This window comes from Moschus berezovskii, chromosome 17 (assembly GCF_049115385.1).
Source record: "Moschus berezovskii isolate FMDL1 chromosome 17, NW_MosBer_1.0, whole genome shotgun sequence".
In the NCBI taxonomy this organism is placed as follows: Eukaryota; Metazoa; Chordata; class Mammalia; order Artiodactyla; family Moschidae; genus Moschus; species Moschus berezovskii.
Window position 1 is genome coordinate 38,224,607 of NC_142476.1, and position 21,441 is coordinate 38,246,047.

At 41.9% G+C, this 21,441-nt stretch overlaps 1 protein-coding gene across 8 annotated transcripts in view; it reads left to right on the forward strand.

The window, feature by feature from the left end:
- PRDM2 (PR/SET domain 2) overlaps positions 1-21,441 on the forward strand; it is a 133,651-nt gene that overhangs the window by 12,309 nt on the left and 99,901 nt on the right. For 7 of the 8 annotated variants that reach the window (XM_088845333.1, XM_055419245.2, XM_088845330.1 and 4 more), the window contains exons 2-3: positions 2,704-2,777; positions 20,479-20,596. In XM_088845333.1, the coding sequence (XP_088701459.1) occupies positions 2,769-2,777; positions 20,479-20,596 (127 nt within the window). In that variant the 5' untranslated portion in view covers positions 2,704-2,768. The remainder of the gene's footprint in view (positions 1-2,703; positions 2,778-20,478; positions 20,597-21,441) is intronic. The other variant, XM_088845334.1, reaches the window with a different exon arrangement.

Below are 21,441 nucleotides of genomic sequence, written 5' to 3' on the forward strand. Positions count from 1 at the left end.
TATTAACAAGTTGAGATTCATTGAAATAAATGAAAGAGTAAGATGTTTTAAGTATTTTAATATTTTAGCTGTTCATTTTTAGATGTCACAGTATCTGAGTTGTTTGGTTTGTGCCTGTGAGCTGGCAACTATGAAAGGGGAGGAAAAGGGAGGGAAAATGTATTAAATATAGAGGGAAGATAAGTGAAAAGCAGATGGAAAGAAGGAGGTAGCTTCTCAGAAAATGGCTGCTCTATCCTTCCATGTCCTTAGGATGAAAACCCTGGTGTCATCTTTGACTTCCTCTTTTTTTTTTCATACATAGCATCAAATCTGGCAGCAAATCCCGGGGACTCTATTAGATCAGGATCCACTGACTTCTCACATCTCTGCTACATGGGCCAAGGCCCCATCGTCTCTTGCCTAGATGGGGACATTCGCCTCCTAAGAGGTCTGCTTGCTTCCACCCTATCCCTAACAGTCTCCTTTTAAATCTAAGTCACGCTAGGTCACTTCTGCCACTGAAAGCCTCCCAGTGGCTTTCCATCTCTGGATGGAAACGCTGTAGCCATTCTGGTGAAGAGTGCTTCCCTTGCACAGCTTATGCTTAAATCTGTCTTCTGTTCCCCACTCCGCTCTGTACCATTGTGTCCTGCACTTGGCCTCTTTTGTCTGCTGTGTGCAGTCTTACTCCTCAGGATGCTTCTCCTCCATCCCTTGTTGACTCTCAGCCCCTCACCTTCTGCTTTCTCAGTGAGGCCTTCTCCGACCATGTGATGGATTCATTGGCCAGTGTTGAGATAGAGGTTATAATCCCTGTCTCCCTCTCCAGGTGCCTGTTTTTCTCTGAAGCACTTTGATTATCTGACATACTACACATTTTGCTTGCTTATTTGTTAGAGGGCAGGGATCTGTCTGCTCACTGCTCAGAAGCAGACCTTGGCACGTGGTAGGTGCAAGGTGAGGCAGGAATAAAAAGCTGGTGAAATATGGTGCAGAAGCCAGAGCAGAAACCAGTTACCGAGTAATTTTAGCTTTCTTGAATCTCTGTCATTAGTTGAGAAACTAACCTTGTGAAAATTAACAGAGCTGGTTTATGTGACTATAGCCTAGAGCCTGCTTGTCTTAGAAGAAGCTTCATAATGATAATCAGTGATTCTTGCGAGAAGGAAAAGAGCAAAGGAAATGGTAAAACATCTTTCCAAAGATCTTTCTCATTAAAACATTTGCATTTTACTACAGGGGTTTTTTCCTCCCCCCACCCCCCCAAAGCTAATTCTTCATGGCCAGTGTTAGTAAATCCATTTATAAAAGTGTAGTGAGAGGGTAGATGAAGTCCCTGCCATTTCTTTCACTCCTGGGTGCCTCAGGTGTCACCAGGGCCCTCCTGGTGGAACTGTGTAGCCATAATAGAAAAGGATTAATTTCAGTGAAGAGTATGTATGCTAAGGAAGGACATGTTAAATGTATGTGAGAAAGATGCTAAATATTATAAAGTTAAAAGAATGAACTTCATGGGTTAATTACCAGTTTTCTGAAATCATATTCACTGCATATTTACTTCTGCAGAGTGTATATTGATTTGACTAGCACTGAGCTTTCTAACAAATTGCAAGTTGTCAAATACATTACCTGTGCAAGTTATGAATAAAAATTAGTTCAGGTGACTAGGCCTTAACTTAAATATAGTGCCTTTGATTGTTAAAGGTGTTCAGGTGAGTGTGGTTAAAGACTTCAAGGAGAAAAACCTGAAATATTCCTTATTAATGAAACCCGGAGAGATGTCAAAGCACTGTTCTTGATGATAGGCGGCAGGCAGTATGTTTTAGGATGAAGAATGTTCCTAAGTTATAGTTTCCTGGGGTATTAGCAGTTAGAACATGAAGTGCAGCGTGAGTCTTGTGCGCCTAGTAAAGAAACATGAATGTAGGTAAATCTGTGAAGAAATAGAATTCTATTTAATAATGTGTATATATGCATGATGAAAACAAGAATATTATAGTGGCAGTGCTACTTTCATGATTTCCATATATTATGAATGACTCCTAAGAGATAAGTTTGCAGAAAGGACCATCTTCAGAGATTGTTCTTTAGAAACAAGTATGTCATTTGCATTTGCAAGAAATAATTCTGTCTTCCCATTCCTATACTATGAATAAATTGAAAAATTTTAAAGGAGTAATTGTAGTTCTTTCCAAACAGCTTTTATTAAAATATTTACATTTTACTACAAGGTTTCCTTTCTTTTTCTCAAAGAGAGATCTCCATGGAAATGTTAGTAAACTCACCCTTTCTACTTCAGGAACTTGAAAAACAAAATAATGTATAGGGGTCTAATTGTGTTTGTATTCAACATAGTATTGATATAAGTCAAAGAAGAACCTTTACATAAATTACTCAGCACTGCTTTGTGTTTCTACTAACAAAGCTAATTTATTTGTTCTTAGGTATGCTTCAGTTCCAAAGCAAAAATCTAATGTCATTCTAATGAGTCTGCTTTCAATTGTAGAGTACAATGAAGCCCCAGTAAAGGATAGTAAGACATCTATTTTATTGTAGATAATAAATCTGCAAAGTAAGTTCTTAGCGTAGATTGAAGTTGATCTAGCATGGAGTTGCTTTATGAATAGTCCTTTGAGCAGACTCTACAGTTCTGAATGTGGTTTTAAATCACTGTAAATTTGTAGGCAGGTACATATCACAATTGTCTGTTTTTCTTTTTAGGGCTCATGTAATCAAAGAAGTTTCTTTGTTGTGTGTATCTTTTCAGAACACAACAGGAATTGAAAATGAATCAGGTGAGTTTAAAAATAAGAATTTATACAAATACATTATCTAGATGTTAGACCAGTTCTTGATTTTTAAAAGATAGTAACACACACCTTCATCCCTCCTAGATTTTCCTTTCTGTTGCTTAATACCATTCATTAGTTCGTCATTTTCTTTTTTTTTTTTTTTTTAGTTCGTCATTTTCATAGTGTGTGTTTGTTCGTGGAATGGAGTGTGCATTGTCTTGGTGTGAGTTGGCATTTCTGTGGAATTCTTAGGGACCTTAGTTCAGACTTACTTTTTTTTTGCTTTCCCTGGTGTTATTTTGTTTTTGTTTTGAAGCTTATTAAGCTTCGCTTCCCTTTTTAGTGCTTTTTATTTTGTAATAACTCGTTGGTTGCACAGAGAAAACTGAAAGTTATTTTTAGAGACCAAAACTGAATGGGAAACTTTAAGCCTTCTGTCCTTTAAAAACCAATTTAGAATAAAAACAAGAGGATGGATATTGAAACATAAGATGTGTTTCTCGTTACAGGAGGATGTGGGATTACCTGGAGATTAAATAATTCTGTAGCCTCAAGGGTGTTCTGATAAGTAGAACCAGTTATGTAGAGTTTATATATTCTAAAGTAGGATTCTTGTTTTCTAGTCTTAATATTTTTTCACTTTCAGTTACAGGAATGTATGGATATAAGAAGCGTTCTCTCTTGACATCTTTATAAAACTTTTTTTTTTTAATATGAAGGAAAGAACTTAAAAATGTGAAGTCTGTAATTTTTGGTGCTTAGCTTAAAACTCTCAGGCTTGAAAACATTTTGTACTTTTTATCAACTGAAACTTCAGACACCTTTTTTATCCTTTACAGGTGCCTCTCGCTGGAGATCACAAGTCCAATTTCATTAGGTGACCAGGTTTAATACATTCAGTCCTCTGTTGCGATTGAGAGATGTGAAATTTTTGGAATGGATTCTTTTGATTTCTTTTCATTACTTTCTTTATCAAAAATTTGTTGATTTTAATGCAGAGGACCATACATCATAAAAAATGAATCTGGCGAACACATGGGGCACATGGTTTCTATTATTCTTAAAGCTTGCAGAGTTACTGACATGCTTTTGAAGGCAAATTATTTTTGAAATGGTGAGATGGGGGAGGGAAAAAGAGAAGAGAATGGATTTTTTTCATAGTCACTGTCCATCAAAGTTATGTGCACATACATGTCATAAAGTTCATTTATATTCCTCGTTTAAGATTGAGTCTTAATGCTGACCTTGTCTCCCCATGGAACTTGCTTTTCTACTGTCTCAGAGCTGTTGTTAGAGGAATCTTGATTCTGGACTGGAATGATGGTGAAAGCTTCCAAAGCTGAATATTTACATCACTTAGGTTGCATCACTTTTCAGAGTCATTTATTTCAGGTGGCTAATTGTACTAAGCTAGTAATATTTTATTTCAAGTATATTTAGACCCGTTTGACACCTCACATTTTTGCTTTAATATTGCAGTTATATCAGAAGAACTTGCATTTAAGGAAAGTCCACATGCTATTCAAAGAGTTGGAGCAATAACCAGTTCTTTTTTTGGCTCTTTTACAATTTCTTGCAGAGGACTCCCTTTGATGCCAGATATCAGTGGAAAAGGGTCCTCTTATGTTTCTAATGGCTAGAGCATTTCTGATTTGGTAACTTTAGTGGTCTGGTAGTGTTGAAACTTTTATTTGGATTATAAACATGTCCACTTTTTATAGTAAAATTTTCAGCATCTTTAGTTATATTTTTATTCTTTGAAGAGTATTAGTCTCATGATACTGAGACCTGATTATTATATCATGACATACAATCTGTGAGTATTTTTCAACAACTGTCCCATCTCCATGATTTTTTAAAATTAGGAATTGTTTCAGGACATTTACTGTTTTTCCCTCTTGTGTTTATTTTTATTTTCAGCCAGTGAAATTGAGCAGTAAGTGCCTGAAAAGCCTCAAAATAGCTACACAAAAATTTAGATATTAAACAAGTTTTAACTTGAACAGGGTTAATTTTTAATGAAAATCTTGATGATGACTTTCAGTTCAGTTCAGTTCAGTCGCTCAGTCGTGTCCGACTCTCCGCGACCCCATGAATCACAGCACGCCAGGCCTCCCTGTCCATCATCAACTCCTGGAGTTCACTCAAATGCATGTCCACAGAGTTGGTGATGCCATCCAGCCATCTCATTCTCTGTCGTCCCCTTCTCCTCCCGCCCCCTACCTTTCCTAGTATCAGAGTCTTTTCCAGTGAGTCAACTCGTCGCATGAGGTGGCCAAAGTATTGCAGTTTCAGCTTTAGCATCAGTCCTTCCAATGAACACCCAGGATTGATCTCCTTTAGAATGGACTGGTTGGATCTCCTTGCAGTCCAAGGGACTCTCAAGAGTCTTCTTCAACACCACAGTTCAAAAGCATCAATTCTTCGGCGATCAGCTTTCTTCACAGTCCAACTCTCACATCCATACATGACCATGGGAAAAACCATAGCCTTGACTTTAGGGTTAGATATTTCTCTCTAGGGCCTGATCAACATTGCTTTGGTAAATCTTTTGGTTGGTATCTAAGTTTCTAAGACAATATCATGGAGTCTGTCATTTATACATGCCTGACAGCTGAGTTTTATTGTTTACAAGTGAGTCCTTTAGAAGAAACCACAGAGTCCAAAGCCTCCTGGCAGTTTAAGCACTGACTGTTGAAGCAGCGTTTTGAACTGCTGTCTTATCAGTCAGTGTTCCAAGACGTTGCAGGTGTAGCAGGCCAGGCTGTATCTTCACCCTCAGCCCTGGGATCCACAAAGCTCTAGGCCCACATGCTCTCTGCTTTTTTTCTCTTTCTGTCTGTTCTCAACACTTAACCCTTTCTTACTGTCTCTTATCTTCCTAATTTAGAACCCAGGCATTCCAACCACTGTACTGTCTCCCCTCACCCTCTATTTTCTTTTCTTTCTACTTTCATAGATATCCTTTGCTTGCTTCACTATCATTCCACATCCATCCCTGTTAACTTTGAGATGTTCCATAATTCTTATCTTTTCCTAGATTTTTCTAGGAGAATCCAGAACTTTATAAATGGCTGTCCCAGAGTTAAGAATGCTTTACTTTATAGAACATCCAGGGCTACCAAAGTTCCATAATATAAATATGCTCATATGTAAAGTAGGTGTGCTAAAGTTTAATGCCACTTGCTATCTAGTGAGTATTTAATCAACATGCCAGGCACTGTAGTGTGTGTCACATATATATTCTCTCAACTCAAGTTTTTGCAGCCACTGTATGAAGAGTATGGTGGTTTGGCCACTAAGATGTGTCAACTCTTTTCCAACTCTCTATGAAGAGTAGGTATTATAAGTATTTTATGGATGAAGACATTAAGACCAGAGGCCCATGATCTCTCAAATGGTAAGTGACAGAGCTCTGAGTCACACCCAGGCTGGTCAGATTCCACAGCCCAGGTTCTTGATTCCCACACTGTACTGGTCAGGATGAGCTGTGTTATGCTGTACTTACAGACAGGCAGCTCCAAAATCTCAGCATGTTACACAGCAACTGTTGATTTCTTGTTCTTGCTAACATCCAGTGTTGATCTACTATTGTATTAATAGTTGCTTAAGAACCAAGGATGACGGAGGCTTTGTGTCAGTACCCGTGTCTTTTACTTAATTGGCCAAAGTTACTCCTATGGCGACATCTAATTTAAAACTCAAGAGGGGAAAGCAGTGCAAACCCATCAGGTGCTTAGGCGGAGAAGAGAACTATACTATTTAGGTAGAGCCCCAATGATTTTTCGCTGCTTTATAGAAATATTATTGATGTATAACATTGTGTAGGTTTAAGCCCTAATGGTTTAATACAGGTGTCTTGGTGACTAACTTACTGAGTCACACAGTTTTTTTTAAGAACCATTATATAACTCATTGTTACGAATATATGAAACTTTCTGTCAGTATAATAGATTTATGATTTGCTGTTTTGTTTTAGTTGCTGTCATGTCCAACTCTTTGCCATCCCATGAACTGTAGCATGCCAGTTTTCTCTGTCCATGGGATTTTCCAGGCAAGAATACTGGCGTGGGTTACCATTTCCTTCTCCCGACCCAGGGATCTAACCTGCGGCTTCTGCCACGTCTCCTGCATTTCAGGTGGAGTCTGTACAGCTGAGCCACCGGCAGCAACTTAATATATTGATCAATCATCCATGGTATTGTCAGCAATGAGTAGCAAAGCAATTTAGCCTTTCAAACTTGTTCTAAAATTTTACATACTGAAATAAGCTTTTAATCACTGAGGCTGCAGATCCAACTCTTAGAATTGTGATAAGCTGTCAGAATAATGGAAAGATCCAAAGTGCATTACTTTAGCTGTTCTGAATCTTCTCCTATCCCCTCATTTGTCCTGCATAGACTGCATCCCATGTGTTGTGAATTCTGCCTGCAGGGAACTAGACAGGCAAGGGCTGTGCTTTGTGACTTACCTTCTCTTAGAGGGAGACAGTTAAAAAGCAGGATGACAACATAATTTCAGATAGTAAAAAGTGCTGTAAAGACAGTGAAATAAGGTAGTGTGATAAAGAATGATGGGTGAAGATTGGAAAGGTTCTCTGGATTACATGGTCAGGGAAGGCTGTTCTGAAGAACTGATTAATAATATAACAGAGACTCAAGTAAAAACCAGGAACCAGATATGTGTAGCTCTGGGGAAGGAAAATTATTGGCAGCGTGAACAAACAGTGAGTGCATAGACTGTGAGGTGAGAATGAGCTTGCTAGTTCAAGGGACAGAGAGCAGCCGGAGATGGGGCTTGGTGAGCCTTAGGGATTCTGGATGGGATGAAGTTGGTGTGAGAGTGAGGGCTAGTTTTGTAGGGCTCCCCGGGTATTCTCAAATGGTAAAGAATCTGCCTGCAATGCAAGAGACCTGGGTTCAGTCCCTGGGACAGGAAGATCCCCTGGAGAAGGGCATGGTAACCCACTCCAGTATTCTTGCCTGGAGAATTCCATGGACAGAGGAGCCCAGTGGGCTCCAGGCCATGGGGTCGCAGAGTCAAAGATGACTGAGCAACTAACACTTTCACTTCGCTTTTAAGGGCCATGAGAAGTTATAATTTATTCTGAATGCAATGGGGGGCCTTCCCTGGTGGCACAGTAGATGGGAATCTGCCTGTCGATGCAGGAGACATGGGTTCGATCCCTTGTTCAGGAAGCCACATGCATCAGAGCAACTAAGCCCATGTCCCACAACTGCTGTGCTCTAGAGTCCAGGAACCATAGCTGCTGAGCCCATACACCTAAAGCCCCTGCTCCGCAATAAGAGAAGTTAATGACAATGAGAAGCCTGCACGCAGCAACAAAGACCCAGTGCAACCAAAAATAAATACATTTAAAAAAAATAAATGCAGTGGGAAGCCACTGGACAGAGACATACTCTGATTTCCAGTTTTTTAGAATGTCACTCTCCCTGCCCTGGGGAGATGAGATTGTTAGCGGGCAAGAGTGTGCTAATATGTTTGTTCACTATTAATATCATACTTGAGGTTTCCAGTATGAGTTTCCAGTTTCTTCAGCTGGTAGCCTAATGGACCTGCCAGCCTTCTGAAAGAGGGTACTTTTTAATGTGTTTTTGGAACTGTTTGACTGCTGTTCTCTTGCAAAGATGGTGTATGTGGTTTTCTTATTCTTTGTCTTATCTGCTTATCCTTTCTGCAGTTTCATTCTTTAACCAAGTTCAATTTAATGCTATTTCAGGAGACTGAAACTCGTTTTATTTTTTTCCCCCAGTATCTAGAACAGTAACTGAGAATATTGTTTGCAAGTCTAAACAAAGAATTGTTCATGGAATTTGAGTGTTTTAATACTGATTCAGATGTCTTTTGCTGGTGGCAACGATTGCTGTGGTGATTAGTATTAGTCTGTTGTGCAGGAATATGTATTGTATTGTGAATATACTATGTTGTGTACTTAATATTAAGGAATATTGAATCTGAACTCTCCTGTCACCCACTGCTGTTGCCCCCCCTCCACACCCCAGTGCTGGTTTTGGTCAAATCGATATTTAAGAAACGAGGTGCTTTAATTAAATAGGTTAGAACTGATACAATGACTTGCAGTCAGTCTCTGGGTGAAGTGTATAAAAGGAGTTAATGATAGAAATTTAAGTGAAATGTCAGTAAAGCTTGTTTCTTCTTATACTTTTAAAAATAAAGACATTAGTATGAGACGTCATATGCAGTCTTATGTAATAGCAGCCAATGCCACTGCTCTGCTATGTACTAAACCCAGTGACTGTTTATCTGAGACTATGGAGAGAAGGTGGAGCAGGCTGGTTCCAGGCCACATGTGGTGTTGGATGAGACCTGTGGTCATTGTGAGGATTTTGAACTTTTTGAACTGTGGTGCTGGAGAAGACTCTGATCCAACCAGTCCATCCTAAAGGAGATCAATCCTGGGTGTTCACTGGAAGGACTGATGCTAAAGCTGAAACTCCAATACTTTGGCCACCTCATGCGACGAGTTGACTCACTGGAAAAGACTCTGATACTGGGAGGGATTGGGGGCGGGAGGAGAAGGGGACGACAGAGAATGAGATGGCTGGATGGCATCACCAACTCTGTGGACATGCGTTTGAGTGAACTCCGGGAGTTGGTGCTGGACAGGGAGGCCTGGCGTGCTGTGATTCATGGGGTCGCAAAGAGTCGGACATGACTGAGCGACGGAACGGAACGGACGGAAAATATACTCATTCAAAAGAGTGTTGACAAATGCTCACACTCATGTTACTACCCACCACTCTCAAGATATATGGCGTTTCCATCACCCCCAAAAGTTCCTTCTTGCTGCTCTGCACCCCTCAGCCTCCACCCCAGGTGACCACTAGCTTGCTTTCTGTCCCTATGGTTTGGTCTTTTTCTGTTCAAGACTTTCAGGTAAATGAAATCATGTAGTATGTGTTCTTCGTGTTTATCTCCCTTTAGTCAGCATATGTTTTTGAGATTGATCCATTTGTTCTGCATTTAGTGGTGTATTTATTCCTTTTACAGGAAATCTTTTATGGGACACCATCTAACCATCTAGATAAATCTGTTCGTAATATTTCTAAAGATTTGGTGAGACTGTGATGTGGCTGCTATCTTTCATTTTCGGTGTCTCTCCTGCTTTTTTTGTAATCCTAAAAATATGTATGGTGTAAAATATCAAAACCACTTTTGCTGTTGTAGCATATTATTAATATAGAATTTTATTTTTTGTGAAAGAAACAAAGTGAAGTTGCTTAGTTGTGTCCAACTCTTTGCGACCCCATGGACTGTAGCCTGTCAGGTTTCTCCATCAGAATTTTATTTTTTGCCGATTTGGTGTTAAAGACTTAAAAAAGTCTTCCAAGTAAAGTGATTCCAATCTGTTGTTATAACTTGAACCTCAATTAGAGAATGTGTAGTTTAAGAAATTAATGCATTGAATAATGACAGCACTTAAATCTCATGTTGAATCATGTATTCTACTAGGTAAATAGCAATTTTTATAAAATCCGGGACATTGTCTTTCAGTTAGAAAATGTTAGGCTATTTCTGAAATTTGAAAAAGAAATTGGCAACTTGAACAGCATTTCCTTACATAACTGTGGAGGGAACTATGACAGAAGGCTTATCATTCTTCTTGTTCAGGTGTTAATACTTCAGTAGAGAACGTTACAGGGTGGTTCGGCTCCGCCTCACCTTTGCTGTCTTGTGACTCGTATTTCTCCTTCAGTCCTGGCTTTGCCTCTCCAGCTGTGAACTTGGGCAAGTCACTGCCTTCTTGGTGTTTGTTCTCACCTGTTATGTAGGGATGGTAGTGAGTCCCATCCCATGTGATTGGGGGCAAGAGTAAACAAGTAGTAAATGTGAAGCACTGAGGCTTTATCACATCTTGTCACTCCCCTGCCCCAAACCCTGCAGTGCCCCATGCTCTCCAAAGGCTGGTCTCTGAACCTTAGTGAAGGTGCTGCAGCATCTGGTGGCGGCCGCCTCTGCTTTCTCCTGGCTCATTCTGACCTGACCTCTTTTGGTTCATAAACTTGCCAAAGCCTTTGTCTCCTCAGGATGTTTCTTGGAATGCTTAGTCCTCCCACATGGCTCACTCTCATCTTTCAAGACCAGGTCTCTGAGTCATCTCTGAGATGCACCTGCCTCACCCCCAGCCACCCTAATTAAAGCAGTTCAGTTCAGTTCAGTTCAGTTCAGTTCAGTCGCTCCGTCGTGTCCGACTCTGCGACCCCATGCATCACAGCACGCCAGGCCTCCCTGTCCATCACCAACTCCCGGAGTTCACTCAAACTCATGTCCACAGAGTCGGTGATGCCATCCAGCCATCTCATTCTCTGTCGTCCCCTTCTCCTCCCACCCCCAATCCCTCCCAGCATCAGAGTCTTTTCCAGTGAGTCAACTCGTCACATGAGGTGGCCAAAGTATTGGAGCTTCAGCTTTAGCATCAGTCCCTCCAATGAACACCCAGGATTGATCTCCTTTAGAATGGACTGGTTGGATCTCCTTGCAGTCCAAGGGACTCTCAAGAGTCTTCTCCAGCACCGCAGTTCAAAAGCATCAATTCTTCGGTGATCAGCTTTCTTCACAGTCCAACTCTCACATCCATACATGACCACTGTAAAAACCATAGCCTTGACTAGATGGACCTTGATTGACAAAGTAATGTCTCTGCTTTTCAACGTGCTGTCTAGGTTGGTCATAACTTTCCTTCCAAGGAGTAAGCGTCTTTTAATTTCATGGCTGCAATCAGCATCCACAGTGATTTTGGAGCCCAAAAGAATAAACTCTGACACTGTTTCCCCATCTATTTCCCATGAAGTGATGGGACCAGATGCCATGATCTTCGTTTTCTGAATGTTGAGCTTCAAGCCAACCTTTTCACTCTCCTCTTTCACTTTCATCAAGAGGCTTTTTAGTTCCTCTTCACTTTCTGCCATAAGGGTGGTGTCATCTGCAAATCTGAGGTTATTGATATTTTTCCCAGCAATCTTGATTCCAGCTTGTGCTTCTTCCAGCCCCGCGTTCCTCATGATGTACTCTGCATATAAGTTAAATAAGCAGGGTGACAATATACAGTCTTGACATACTTTTTTTCCTATTTGGATCCAGTCTGTTGTTCCATGTCCAGTTCTAACTGTTGCTTCCTGACCTGCATACAGGTTTCTCAAGAGGCAGGTCAGGTGGTCTGGTATTCCCATCTCTTTCAGAATTTTCCACAGTTTATTGTGATCCACACAGGCAGAGTTCCCTCCTTATCCCTGATTATCACAGTCTTTCACTGGTCCCAGTGGGAACTCCCCACCAGTCTCCTGCATTAGCCAGTGGGCAGGACCCTGCCTCCTCCTCGTTGCTTTCTTCTGTTCCCAGGGTAGATGGTGCTGGCATGAGGGGCACCAATTGGACATCTGTTGGAAAAGTGGGAATTGCTGTGCTATTTCAGGTTTAAAGGATGGGTAGTGGGCATTGGACGGAGGGATCAGATAAAGCAGATTTTAAAGGCTCACCAGCAGTGTTTGACTGTTGACCTCCCTCTGTTCCCTGAACCTTTTCCTGGTCTTTCTGACACCATGCTCCTGGTGCCCCTCCTGCCTCTGGGATGTCTTTGTCTAGGTCTACTCTGCTCCTTTGACCCTGAAACAGTGGTGTCCTGAGGGCTGGTCCTCACCCTTCTCTTGCTCCCCAGTCTCATCCACTTCCTTGGACTTGTTACCAGCTGAGTCTGTCTCCTCTTAAAGCCATCACTGCTCCGGTACCTCCTGGCACTTGACTGTCAGACACTTGTTTGTTTGATTTCTCACAGTGAGCACTGCTCTGAGCTAGGCATCTGTGCTAGGCTCTGGGTGTGAGGCAAGTGAAACAGACCTGCCCTGTGTGTCTGGGACCTGTTTGCTAGAGAGACCATCAATCAGGCCAGACTGTAAGTGTGTCAGAGTGTAGTGTGCAATGAAAGGCAAGAGTGGGAAGCAGGCCTGACAGGGACCCTGCTGGGTAGGACTGTGGGGATAGGCTTCCTCTGGGTGGGGAGGGACGTGGAGCGTATACACACACCCATACACACGTGGAGCGTAAACACACACCCTTGACACACACACACACACGTGGAGCGTACACACACACCCTTCACACACACACACACGTGGAGCGTACACACACACTCTCTCTCTCTCTCTCCCCCCCTTGGGAATCCCCAGACCTTTGCTGAGATCGCAGCAGCCCCACCATCACACAGACACACACACACAGAGACACATAGAGACATACACAAATACACAGACACACACATACACACACACACTTGTTTGGGAATCCCCAGGCCTTGCTGAGATCGTGACAGCCCCACCATCTTTGGCTTAAAAGCAAAGGGTAAGAACTCTGTTTTCCTTGTCCATTCTTACAAGAGCCCAAATGGGACAATAAGCCATCACCTTTAATATGTCTCAGTTTGTTCTAGTCCCTTTTACTTGTTCTTCTTTAGTGATTAGCCACGAAACCCTTGACAAAAGCCAACCCCTTGTGCCTGTCGGGGAGCAGCCCCTCCCATTGTGCCTAGGCGGCTGGTGGGGTGAGGGCGCCTGGCTGTGTGGCTCCGGCATCCTGCCTGGATCCTCTTGTCACCACACACTTCTGTTCCTGCCTCTTGGTCCTGAGCTGGGAGGTGCCGGAAGGTCAGGGGTGGTCTGCCTTAATCCAGCCACCCTCAGGATTTCTGTTTTCATAGATTATGTATTTAGATATTTCCCGTGAAATTAAAACAGATTTTAGGGAGAAATAATTATAGATTCACAGGAAATTGTAAAAGTATTAATAGTGGAGCCTTGTGTGGTCCTTTGCACTAAGCTTCCCCTGATGGTAATGTCTTTACTCTAGTGCAATATCAACACCAGGGAATCAACATGGTCCGATGATGTTAGTCAGACTGTCGGCCTTATTCATGACTCAGAAGATTGAAGACACAAAGTTAAAACAATCGCACATTCCATTAGTGGAATGATGACATCATCATATGTCAAAGGCTCCAGAAAACTCCCCTGTACACACCTGAGAGTCAGAAAGGCAGGTGACATCTTAGTATGATTATAAAAATGGTCCTGACCGCATGGATGCCCGAAAGGGACTTTCCAGGCATCTCCGGGTTGCAGTGATGGTGTCGTAGTGAAATTGTGGACACCTGTATGGGTTTACTGTGGCTCCATAACTCTGTGATTTGGGAAAATTACTGATTGGGCTCCTCTGAGGCATGGTGTTTGAGAGTCTTGCCCCTGAAGCTGACTGTTTGGGTTTGAATCCTAGTATTGTCACTTACTGGCTGTGAGCACAGGCAGGTTTCAGTTTCCTCTGTAAAATGCGGTTATAACAGGGCCCACAGCTGGGTGGTAGTGCTGCAGAAAGAGCTTGGAATTGTGCCTGGTTAGTACCCTAAGTACTATCAGCGTTTGCTGTGAATATGGTGAAGACTCACTGAGGCCATGTGTGGAAAGTGCTTGGTAGCTCAGAGCTTGGCCCAGAGGAAGGAGCGAGAGTCCTGTTCCCTGAGCTGCCGCCATCCAGAAGGTCACCCTTGGTCAGAGGAAGAGTATTACAGGAAAGCCTAAAGGACCTTTGAGAGGCTCTGCAGCAAGGTCAAAACTGGAGACTCCAAATACCTGTAAGGTTTTTTGTGTTAGAAAGCAGAGCAGGGGCAGTTCCTCTTCTGCTGGTCTTGAGGAGGAGGCCTGGGTCAGCTGTGTTAACCATTGTGTCTTCACTGCCAGCATGTGCCAGCACTCGGAAAGTGTTTGTTAGTGACCAAATGATGGGCAGGATGCTTGTGGCCATTGAATGGGGCAGAGAGGGGATACTGACTTTCTTTGACTTTGAGATAGGAATTTGTGACATAGAATTAAGGAGATCAGTTAATAGTTAATAACTACATAGCTTACTAACTTAATCTTACTACGTTAAATCTGACACTACCATTCCAGATCAGTTCACTGATAACTTGTTGCACTAAGTAGGGAATTCAAGAGTTCTTATGCTTTCTGTTACATAACGGGTAAGTTGAGAATCCTCATAGTTTCCACTGCACTTGTCACAGTGATCAGTGTCAGAAACCTTTGAAATGGGCCTGGACCTTGATTCTGGGCTATTTCAAATCCTAAAAGATGATGCTGTGAAAGTGCTGCACTCAATATGCCAGAACAAGGGAAAACTCAGCAGTGGCCACAGGACTGGAAAAGGTCAGTTTTCATTCCAATCCCAAAGAAAGGCAATGCCAAAGAATGCTCAAACGACCAATTGCACTCATCTCACATACTAGCAAAGTAATACTCAAGATTCTCCAAGCCAGGCTTCAACATTATGTGAACTGTGAATTTCCAGATGTTGAAGCTGGATTTAGGAAAGGCAGAGGAACCAGAGATTAAATTGCCAACATCCATTGGATCATTAAAAAAGCAAGAGTTTCAGAAAAACATCTTCTACTGCTTTATTGACTGTGCCAAAGCCTTTGACTGTGGGATCACAGCAAACTGTGGAAAATTCTTCAAGAGATGGGACTACCAGACCGTCTTACCTGCCTCCTGAGAAATCTGTATGCAGGTGAAGAAGCAACAGTTAGAACCGGTCATGAAACAACAGACTGGTTCCAAATCGGGAAAGGAGTATAGCAAGGCTGCATATTGTCATCCTGTTCATTTAACTTCTGTGTGGAGCACATCATGAGAAATGCTGGACTGGATGAAGCACAAACTGGAATCAACATTGCTGGGAGAAATATTAATAACCAGATATGCAGATGACACCATCCTTATGGCAGAAAGTGAAGAAGAACTAAAGAGCCTCTTGATGAAAGTGAAAGAGGAGAGTGAAAAAGTTGGCTTAAAACTCAACCTTCAGAAAACTAAGATCATGGCATCCGGTCCCATCACTTCATGGCAAATAGATGGGGAAACAGTGGCTGACTTTATTTTTGGGGGCTCCAAAATCACTGCAGATGGTGACTGCAGCCATGAAATTTTTAAAAGACGCCTGTTCCTTGGAAGTAAAGCTGTGACCAACCTAGACAGCATGTTAGAAAGCAGAGACATTACTTTGCCAACAAAGGTCTATCTAGTCACAGCTATGGTTTTTCCAGTAGTAGTCGTGTATGGATATGAGTTGGACTATGAAGAAGCATGAAGAAAGCTGAGTGCTGAAGAGTTGATGCTTTTGAACTGTGGTGTTGGTGAAGACTCTTGATAGTCCCTTGGACTGCAAGGAGATCCAGCCAGTCCATCCTAAAGGAAATCAGTACTGAATATTCATTGGAAGGACTGATGCTGAAGCTGAAACTCCATTACTTGGCTACCTGATGTGAAAAACTGACTCATCTGAAAAGACCCTGATGCTGGGAGATATTGAAGGCAGGAGGAGAAGGGGATGACAGAGGATGAGATGTGTGGAAGGCATCACTGACTCAATGGGCATAAGTTTGAGTAAACTCTGGGAGTTGGTGATGGACAGGGAGGCCTGGTGTGCTGCAGTCCATGGGGTCACAAAGAGTCGGATATGGCTGAGCAACTGAACTGAACTGCAGAGATGGGGTCCTGGGAGGTTGTTGGCCCGTTTGGAAGGAGAAGTGTGCAACCTGGCCTCTGCCTCTGTCATTCTGTGTGATTCATATCTCTCCACTGGCATTACCCTGCTTCCCTCCCCCGCCACAGCTCTGGCTGTTCTGCTGTCCCCTGCTCTATCTGGACATGTCAGTCTCTTTGCCTGTCTGTTCCCTGAACTCACCACACTTACTCCTGTCTCAGCAAGGTCCTCTCCTGGCCTGTTTTTCCTGCATGTTGTCACCCAATTTCCTTTTTTCTCCTTGAGAGGTCTCCCATGAGCACTCTGTCTGAAATACACCCTTTCCTTTCTCCCTTTACTGTGTCCTCTTCTCGTGCTTGATTTCTCTTCAGAGCATCAGTAGCTACCAAGCACTGTATATCTTTATTTAATTTTGTCCATCTTCTTCACTAGAGTGACACAGTATTGAGGTATGTGTGATGCTTAAAACATTACCTGGCCCACAGAACGGACTCAGAAATCTTGTAATAAATTGAGATGCTCCAGTTTCTTTTAGACAAAATCAACCTGAGTAGTTCCAGGACTGTGATTCTTTAGTGTGCGAACCAAGGTGACCCTGTTTTGAGTATGGTATTACATCTTATATATATATATATATGATCCCAGTTTCCCAATTATGGACATGTTGGGAAGTGAAATTTTCTTTTAAACATGCTTTTGTTCCAAAGGTTTACTTGTCAAATGGTTGCTTGAAATTGAGAGCATGCCATTTTTTCTAAAAAAGAATCCTTACATTGACCCAGAAATACCTATCTCAAATTCAGGCATGCATACAGAAAATGCTTTCAGATAGATGACTCAGCTGTGCTTTCCTAGCCTTCTTTTCTCTAAAAAGCTTAAGTTAGCTTGCAAGAATCACTTATTCATTCAAGTATATAAGTGACAAATGTTTCAGGTCTGCTGCTGAGTATTGGGAATGGAGCTTGGAGTAAGGTGGACGCCATCTGTCTTCCCTGCAGTCTGATGGGGGAGGTACAGTAAAAATTATACAATAATTATTTAAAATTGTGATGAGAGCTCTGAAGGAAAAATAAGGAAGGAGAGAGGATGGTTCTGTTAGGCAAGCCATCCTACCTCCTCCTACTTCCGACTTCCTAAAAAATGTTCCCTGTAGTTTCTAGCAGTAGGCACCACAGTGGAGGTTCCGACAGCCGGAGAGGTAAGAGAAAGGCCCTGGAGCTGGCCAGTGTCTGGAATGAGGTCCTTGGGTTTTAGTTGAGCCCTGTTGTAGTGTGAAGGATGCTAAAATAAGCAGGAAAAAAGCTTTTCTCTTCTAACTAAAGGAGCCCAAATTAAAAATCATGGATTTGCTGAAGGCAAGCAAGTATGTGTATGGGAGTTTTTCTTGTTTCTTTTTCCTGTGATACTTCTGACGTCGTTTATATTGCCAGGTGTCTCATAAATTTTAATATAGATGTTCTCCAACTTAGACTCAAGTTATAAATTTCCTGTGGGGATGACCATTCCTGCCTTAGGTTACCATCTCCTATTGACATTTCTGTGCAAATTTGGAGATTTTAGGGCAGAAGTTGTCAGATTGATTCCAGCAGAATCTTTTCCTTTTGAATTCTTTGCTTTACTGTGGTATAATTGACAAAATTGTAAGATATTTAAACTGTGTGTACATTGTGGTGGTTCGATATACCTACCCATTGTGAAAGGATTCCAACTGTCCAGTTAATTAACACACCCATCAGCTTGCATATTTCTCTTTTTCTTTCTTTTTGGGAGGAGGAGGGAGCATTTAAGTTCTACTCTCTTAGCAATTTCAGTTTTGTAATACAGTGCTATCAACCAGAGTCATCATGTTTTACATTAGGACCTCAAAGCCGATCCAGCAGAATTTTAATCGTAAACACCACAGTGGTTGTGGGCTTGGGCTCTGGGGATAGACAGACAGAGACTCAATTCCTATCCTTGGGCAGCTTGGACCACTTCCCTAAGCCTCAATTTCCTCTTCTGTGTGTGTGGTAGTGGGGTAGGGAGCTGGGAGGAGGCACTAACAGGGCCCTCCTGTTGGGCTGTTTGGAGTAAACTCTGTCTTACACACAAGATGGTTAGCCCAGTGCCTTGCACTGAGGCCCAAGGAAGTTCCAGTACACATTAAGTCATTAGTAGTTATCCTAATAGTGCCTGGAAGTATCGGTTTGAGTTAGCTGACACACTGTCTTTTCAGAGTTCCTGGAAAGGTTAGATGGTGTCATATCCTTTAAAATCTTTTCTAGGTTTCACTCTGAAAAAGGGGAAGGAAAGTCCCACTTACCATACTAACTGGCTATGTGCTAGTGGCTGTGGCTATGGCTTGTTAATACTGTTTAATTTATCCAAGTTAAAAATAATTATTATGTAGCCTGGATATCAGTTACCAATGTAATACCTTTTCCCTCTTTTGAAAAATTTAGTCACATTTCCGAAATTCCGGTTTATAGATTAAAATTTTTTAAAAATGAGAGCACTGTATTTAGAAGTGAGGAATTTGTGTGCTAAATGTATTCACACTTTAGCTACTAAAAATACCATAAGATCATTTTCTGGGGCAGTTTTGATATTCCCATGTTTAGGAAGATGTTGAACTTGTGCTTGGTGATACTGTCAGGACCAGGGCTTAATCAAGCAGGATGGAAGTGTGTGTGCTTCTGGAGTGCATGCACCGTCACATCTGCCCTGTCCAGGGAATGATCCCCAGGCCTTCTGTGCCCACTTTTGCACATTCCAACTCAAAATAGCAGAGTAGACCTTCACAATGACTTGCTTGTTGTTGTGGGATCTATTTCTTTCCAAGCAGCCTGTTGATATTTTTTTTTAAGTTGAAATGCTAGGAGTACAGAAATTTGAATGATATTCTCTTCCTCGCACAAAGCATTCTTAAAACTACACAGTCTTCATTGTGGGAAAATTAATCATTTTATCTTGGAGTTTGCTGCTTCCCTGGTGGCACAGAGAGACAGGAAAGAACCTGTTTGTGATGCAGAAGACCTGAGTTGGGAAGATCCTCTGGAGAAGGGAATGGCAACCCACTCCAGTATTCTTGCCTGGAGAATCCCATGGACAGAGGAGCCTGGCGGGCAGCAGTCCCTGGAGTTGCAAGGAGTCGTACACGACTGAGTGACTTAAACTTCCACCTTGCTGTTTGCCTATGTTGGTTCCTTTGAAAGTCCTTCAGAAATATTTCCCTTTGCAAAGTAAAATAAAGAACATTCAGACTACAAAACCTGTCATTCTTACCAGGGTCGTGATCTGCACATCAGTTCTTTAGGGTCTGTGTGGTGCCAGTTAATAACCACCTGATTTTCCTTTGATTTGAAAGTTAGTTTTAGAATAACAGTCATCTTTGAGTTGCTTCGGTTCTCCCCTTTCTATTCCCTTAGATTTCTATTTCTTTTCTATTCCCTTAGAGACATATCTAATAGAAATCTTATTTAATATTTACAGTGAATTTTCACATATACTTAATAATTTCTAAATTCTCTATTTCTCTGAGACTGTGTGATTTTGTGGGGGTGTTGCTGTTTAGTTACTTGGTGTACGGTGGTATAGTACTGTTTCTTGGAAAGGTCACACTTCCGTGGAGGGCCCAAAATAAATTGTAGTGTTCTTGCTGGAAATTGTCAAGCCCTTGTTGCTGGAGGAATGAAAACATGGATGGGATGAGGGTCCAGTTGGCTGGCATGGTCTTTACAGCATGTGCCAAAAGTGTTCACTTAAATAGGGAGTGTTAATTTTTTTTTTTTTAACATCCTAAGATTCTGATGGTAGTCTTTGATTTAAAAGTAAGCTTAAGATATAATTTGCTACCAGATTCTGTGGGAGATTAAAACAGTATGGTGCTGAAGGTTTACGTATTTTTAAAATGGTCACAGGTGGCTGGCGCAAACGAAATGAACACAGATGTGCTTGAAGGTTACAGTGGTTTCCTTTGGAGACTCACAGACAAGCAAAAAAGCACCTCCTAAAATGCTTGACATCATCATTTTAGTCTGGCTTGCCAGCTTTAAGTTTCACTTACATTTTTGCATATTTGTTTATTGGACCAGAAGAAAAAAGTCAAAACGGAACTGGGTTTTCTTCTTTTTGCTATTATCCGTTTCTTAACTTGCAGAACGTAGCTGAGCCTGTGGCAGCCGCGGAGACCCTGGCTGAGGTACCTGAACATGTGCTTCGAGGACTTCCGGAGGAAGTGAGGCTTTTCCCATCTGCTGTTGACAAAACTCGGATTGGTGAGTGCTGGAGCCAGGGGAGGAGAGGGCAGGGAGAGCAGGCTGTGGGCAGGGAGAGCAGGCTGTGGCCAGGCTTCTTCTGGGGGCTTCTCAGGTGGGGAGCTCACTCCAAAAGCAACACATCTATACTCTTGACTTGTTTTGAAGTTTGTTTTCCAGTTAAGAATCCAGGGTGGACAGGAATACCCTCACACCCCCCCACCCTCCTTTGTGACTCAGCCTGAGCAGCCCCTTCCTCTGTGTCTCCCTAGGGCTCTTCTTCCTGCAGAATGTATTGTTTCCGCCTGTGATTTCACTGTGATTTGAGTGTGATGATGGTATTATATTTATTTCATTATTTTGTATTTGTTTTCATATCCCTCTCTTGCATTGTGAGTGCCTTCATTTCTTATTTGTCTTCATGTCTCCAGTACCTGACACTCTTCATGGGCCTCAGTGGGTATTTGAGTGAATGATGAGTGTCTCCCAGTGCTTCTTGCTAGAATTTCTTGTTGAATATAGCCAAGCTTTTTTGTATTGAGTCTTGTTTTTGTGTTCTAATCTTTAGACAGAAGGCTAAGAAAATAAGTTACAAAAGTTAGAGTACAGTCTTAGAAGAAATCATGTTTGTGTCCTGCTTTCTTTTTTTAAAGATGTTCTTCTGATATTCTGGTATATATGTGTGTGAATAAATTTTTAATAAATGCTTTTCCTAATTCTCATTGAAAATTATTCAGTGAATAATCTGTTCATGAAAGTGGTTGATTTTCTCTCTCCACTAGTTAGTTACTAGCTGGGATATCAAATGGGATTCAAAGCAGACTTACAGGTGGTGGAATTAGTTCATCATAGCTGAGCCACTGGCT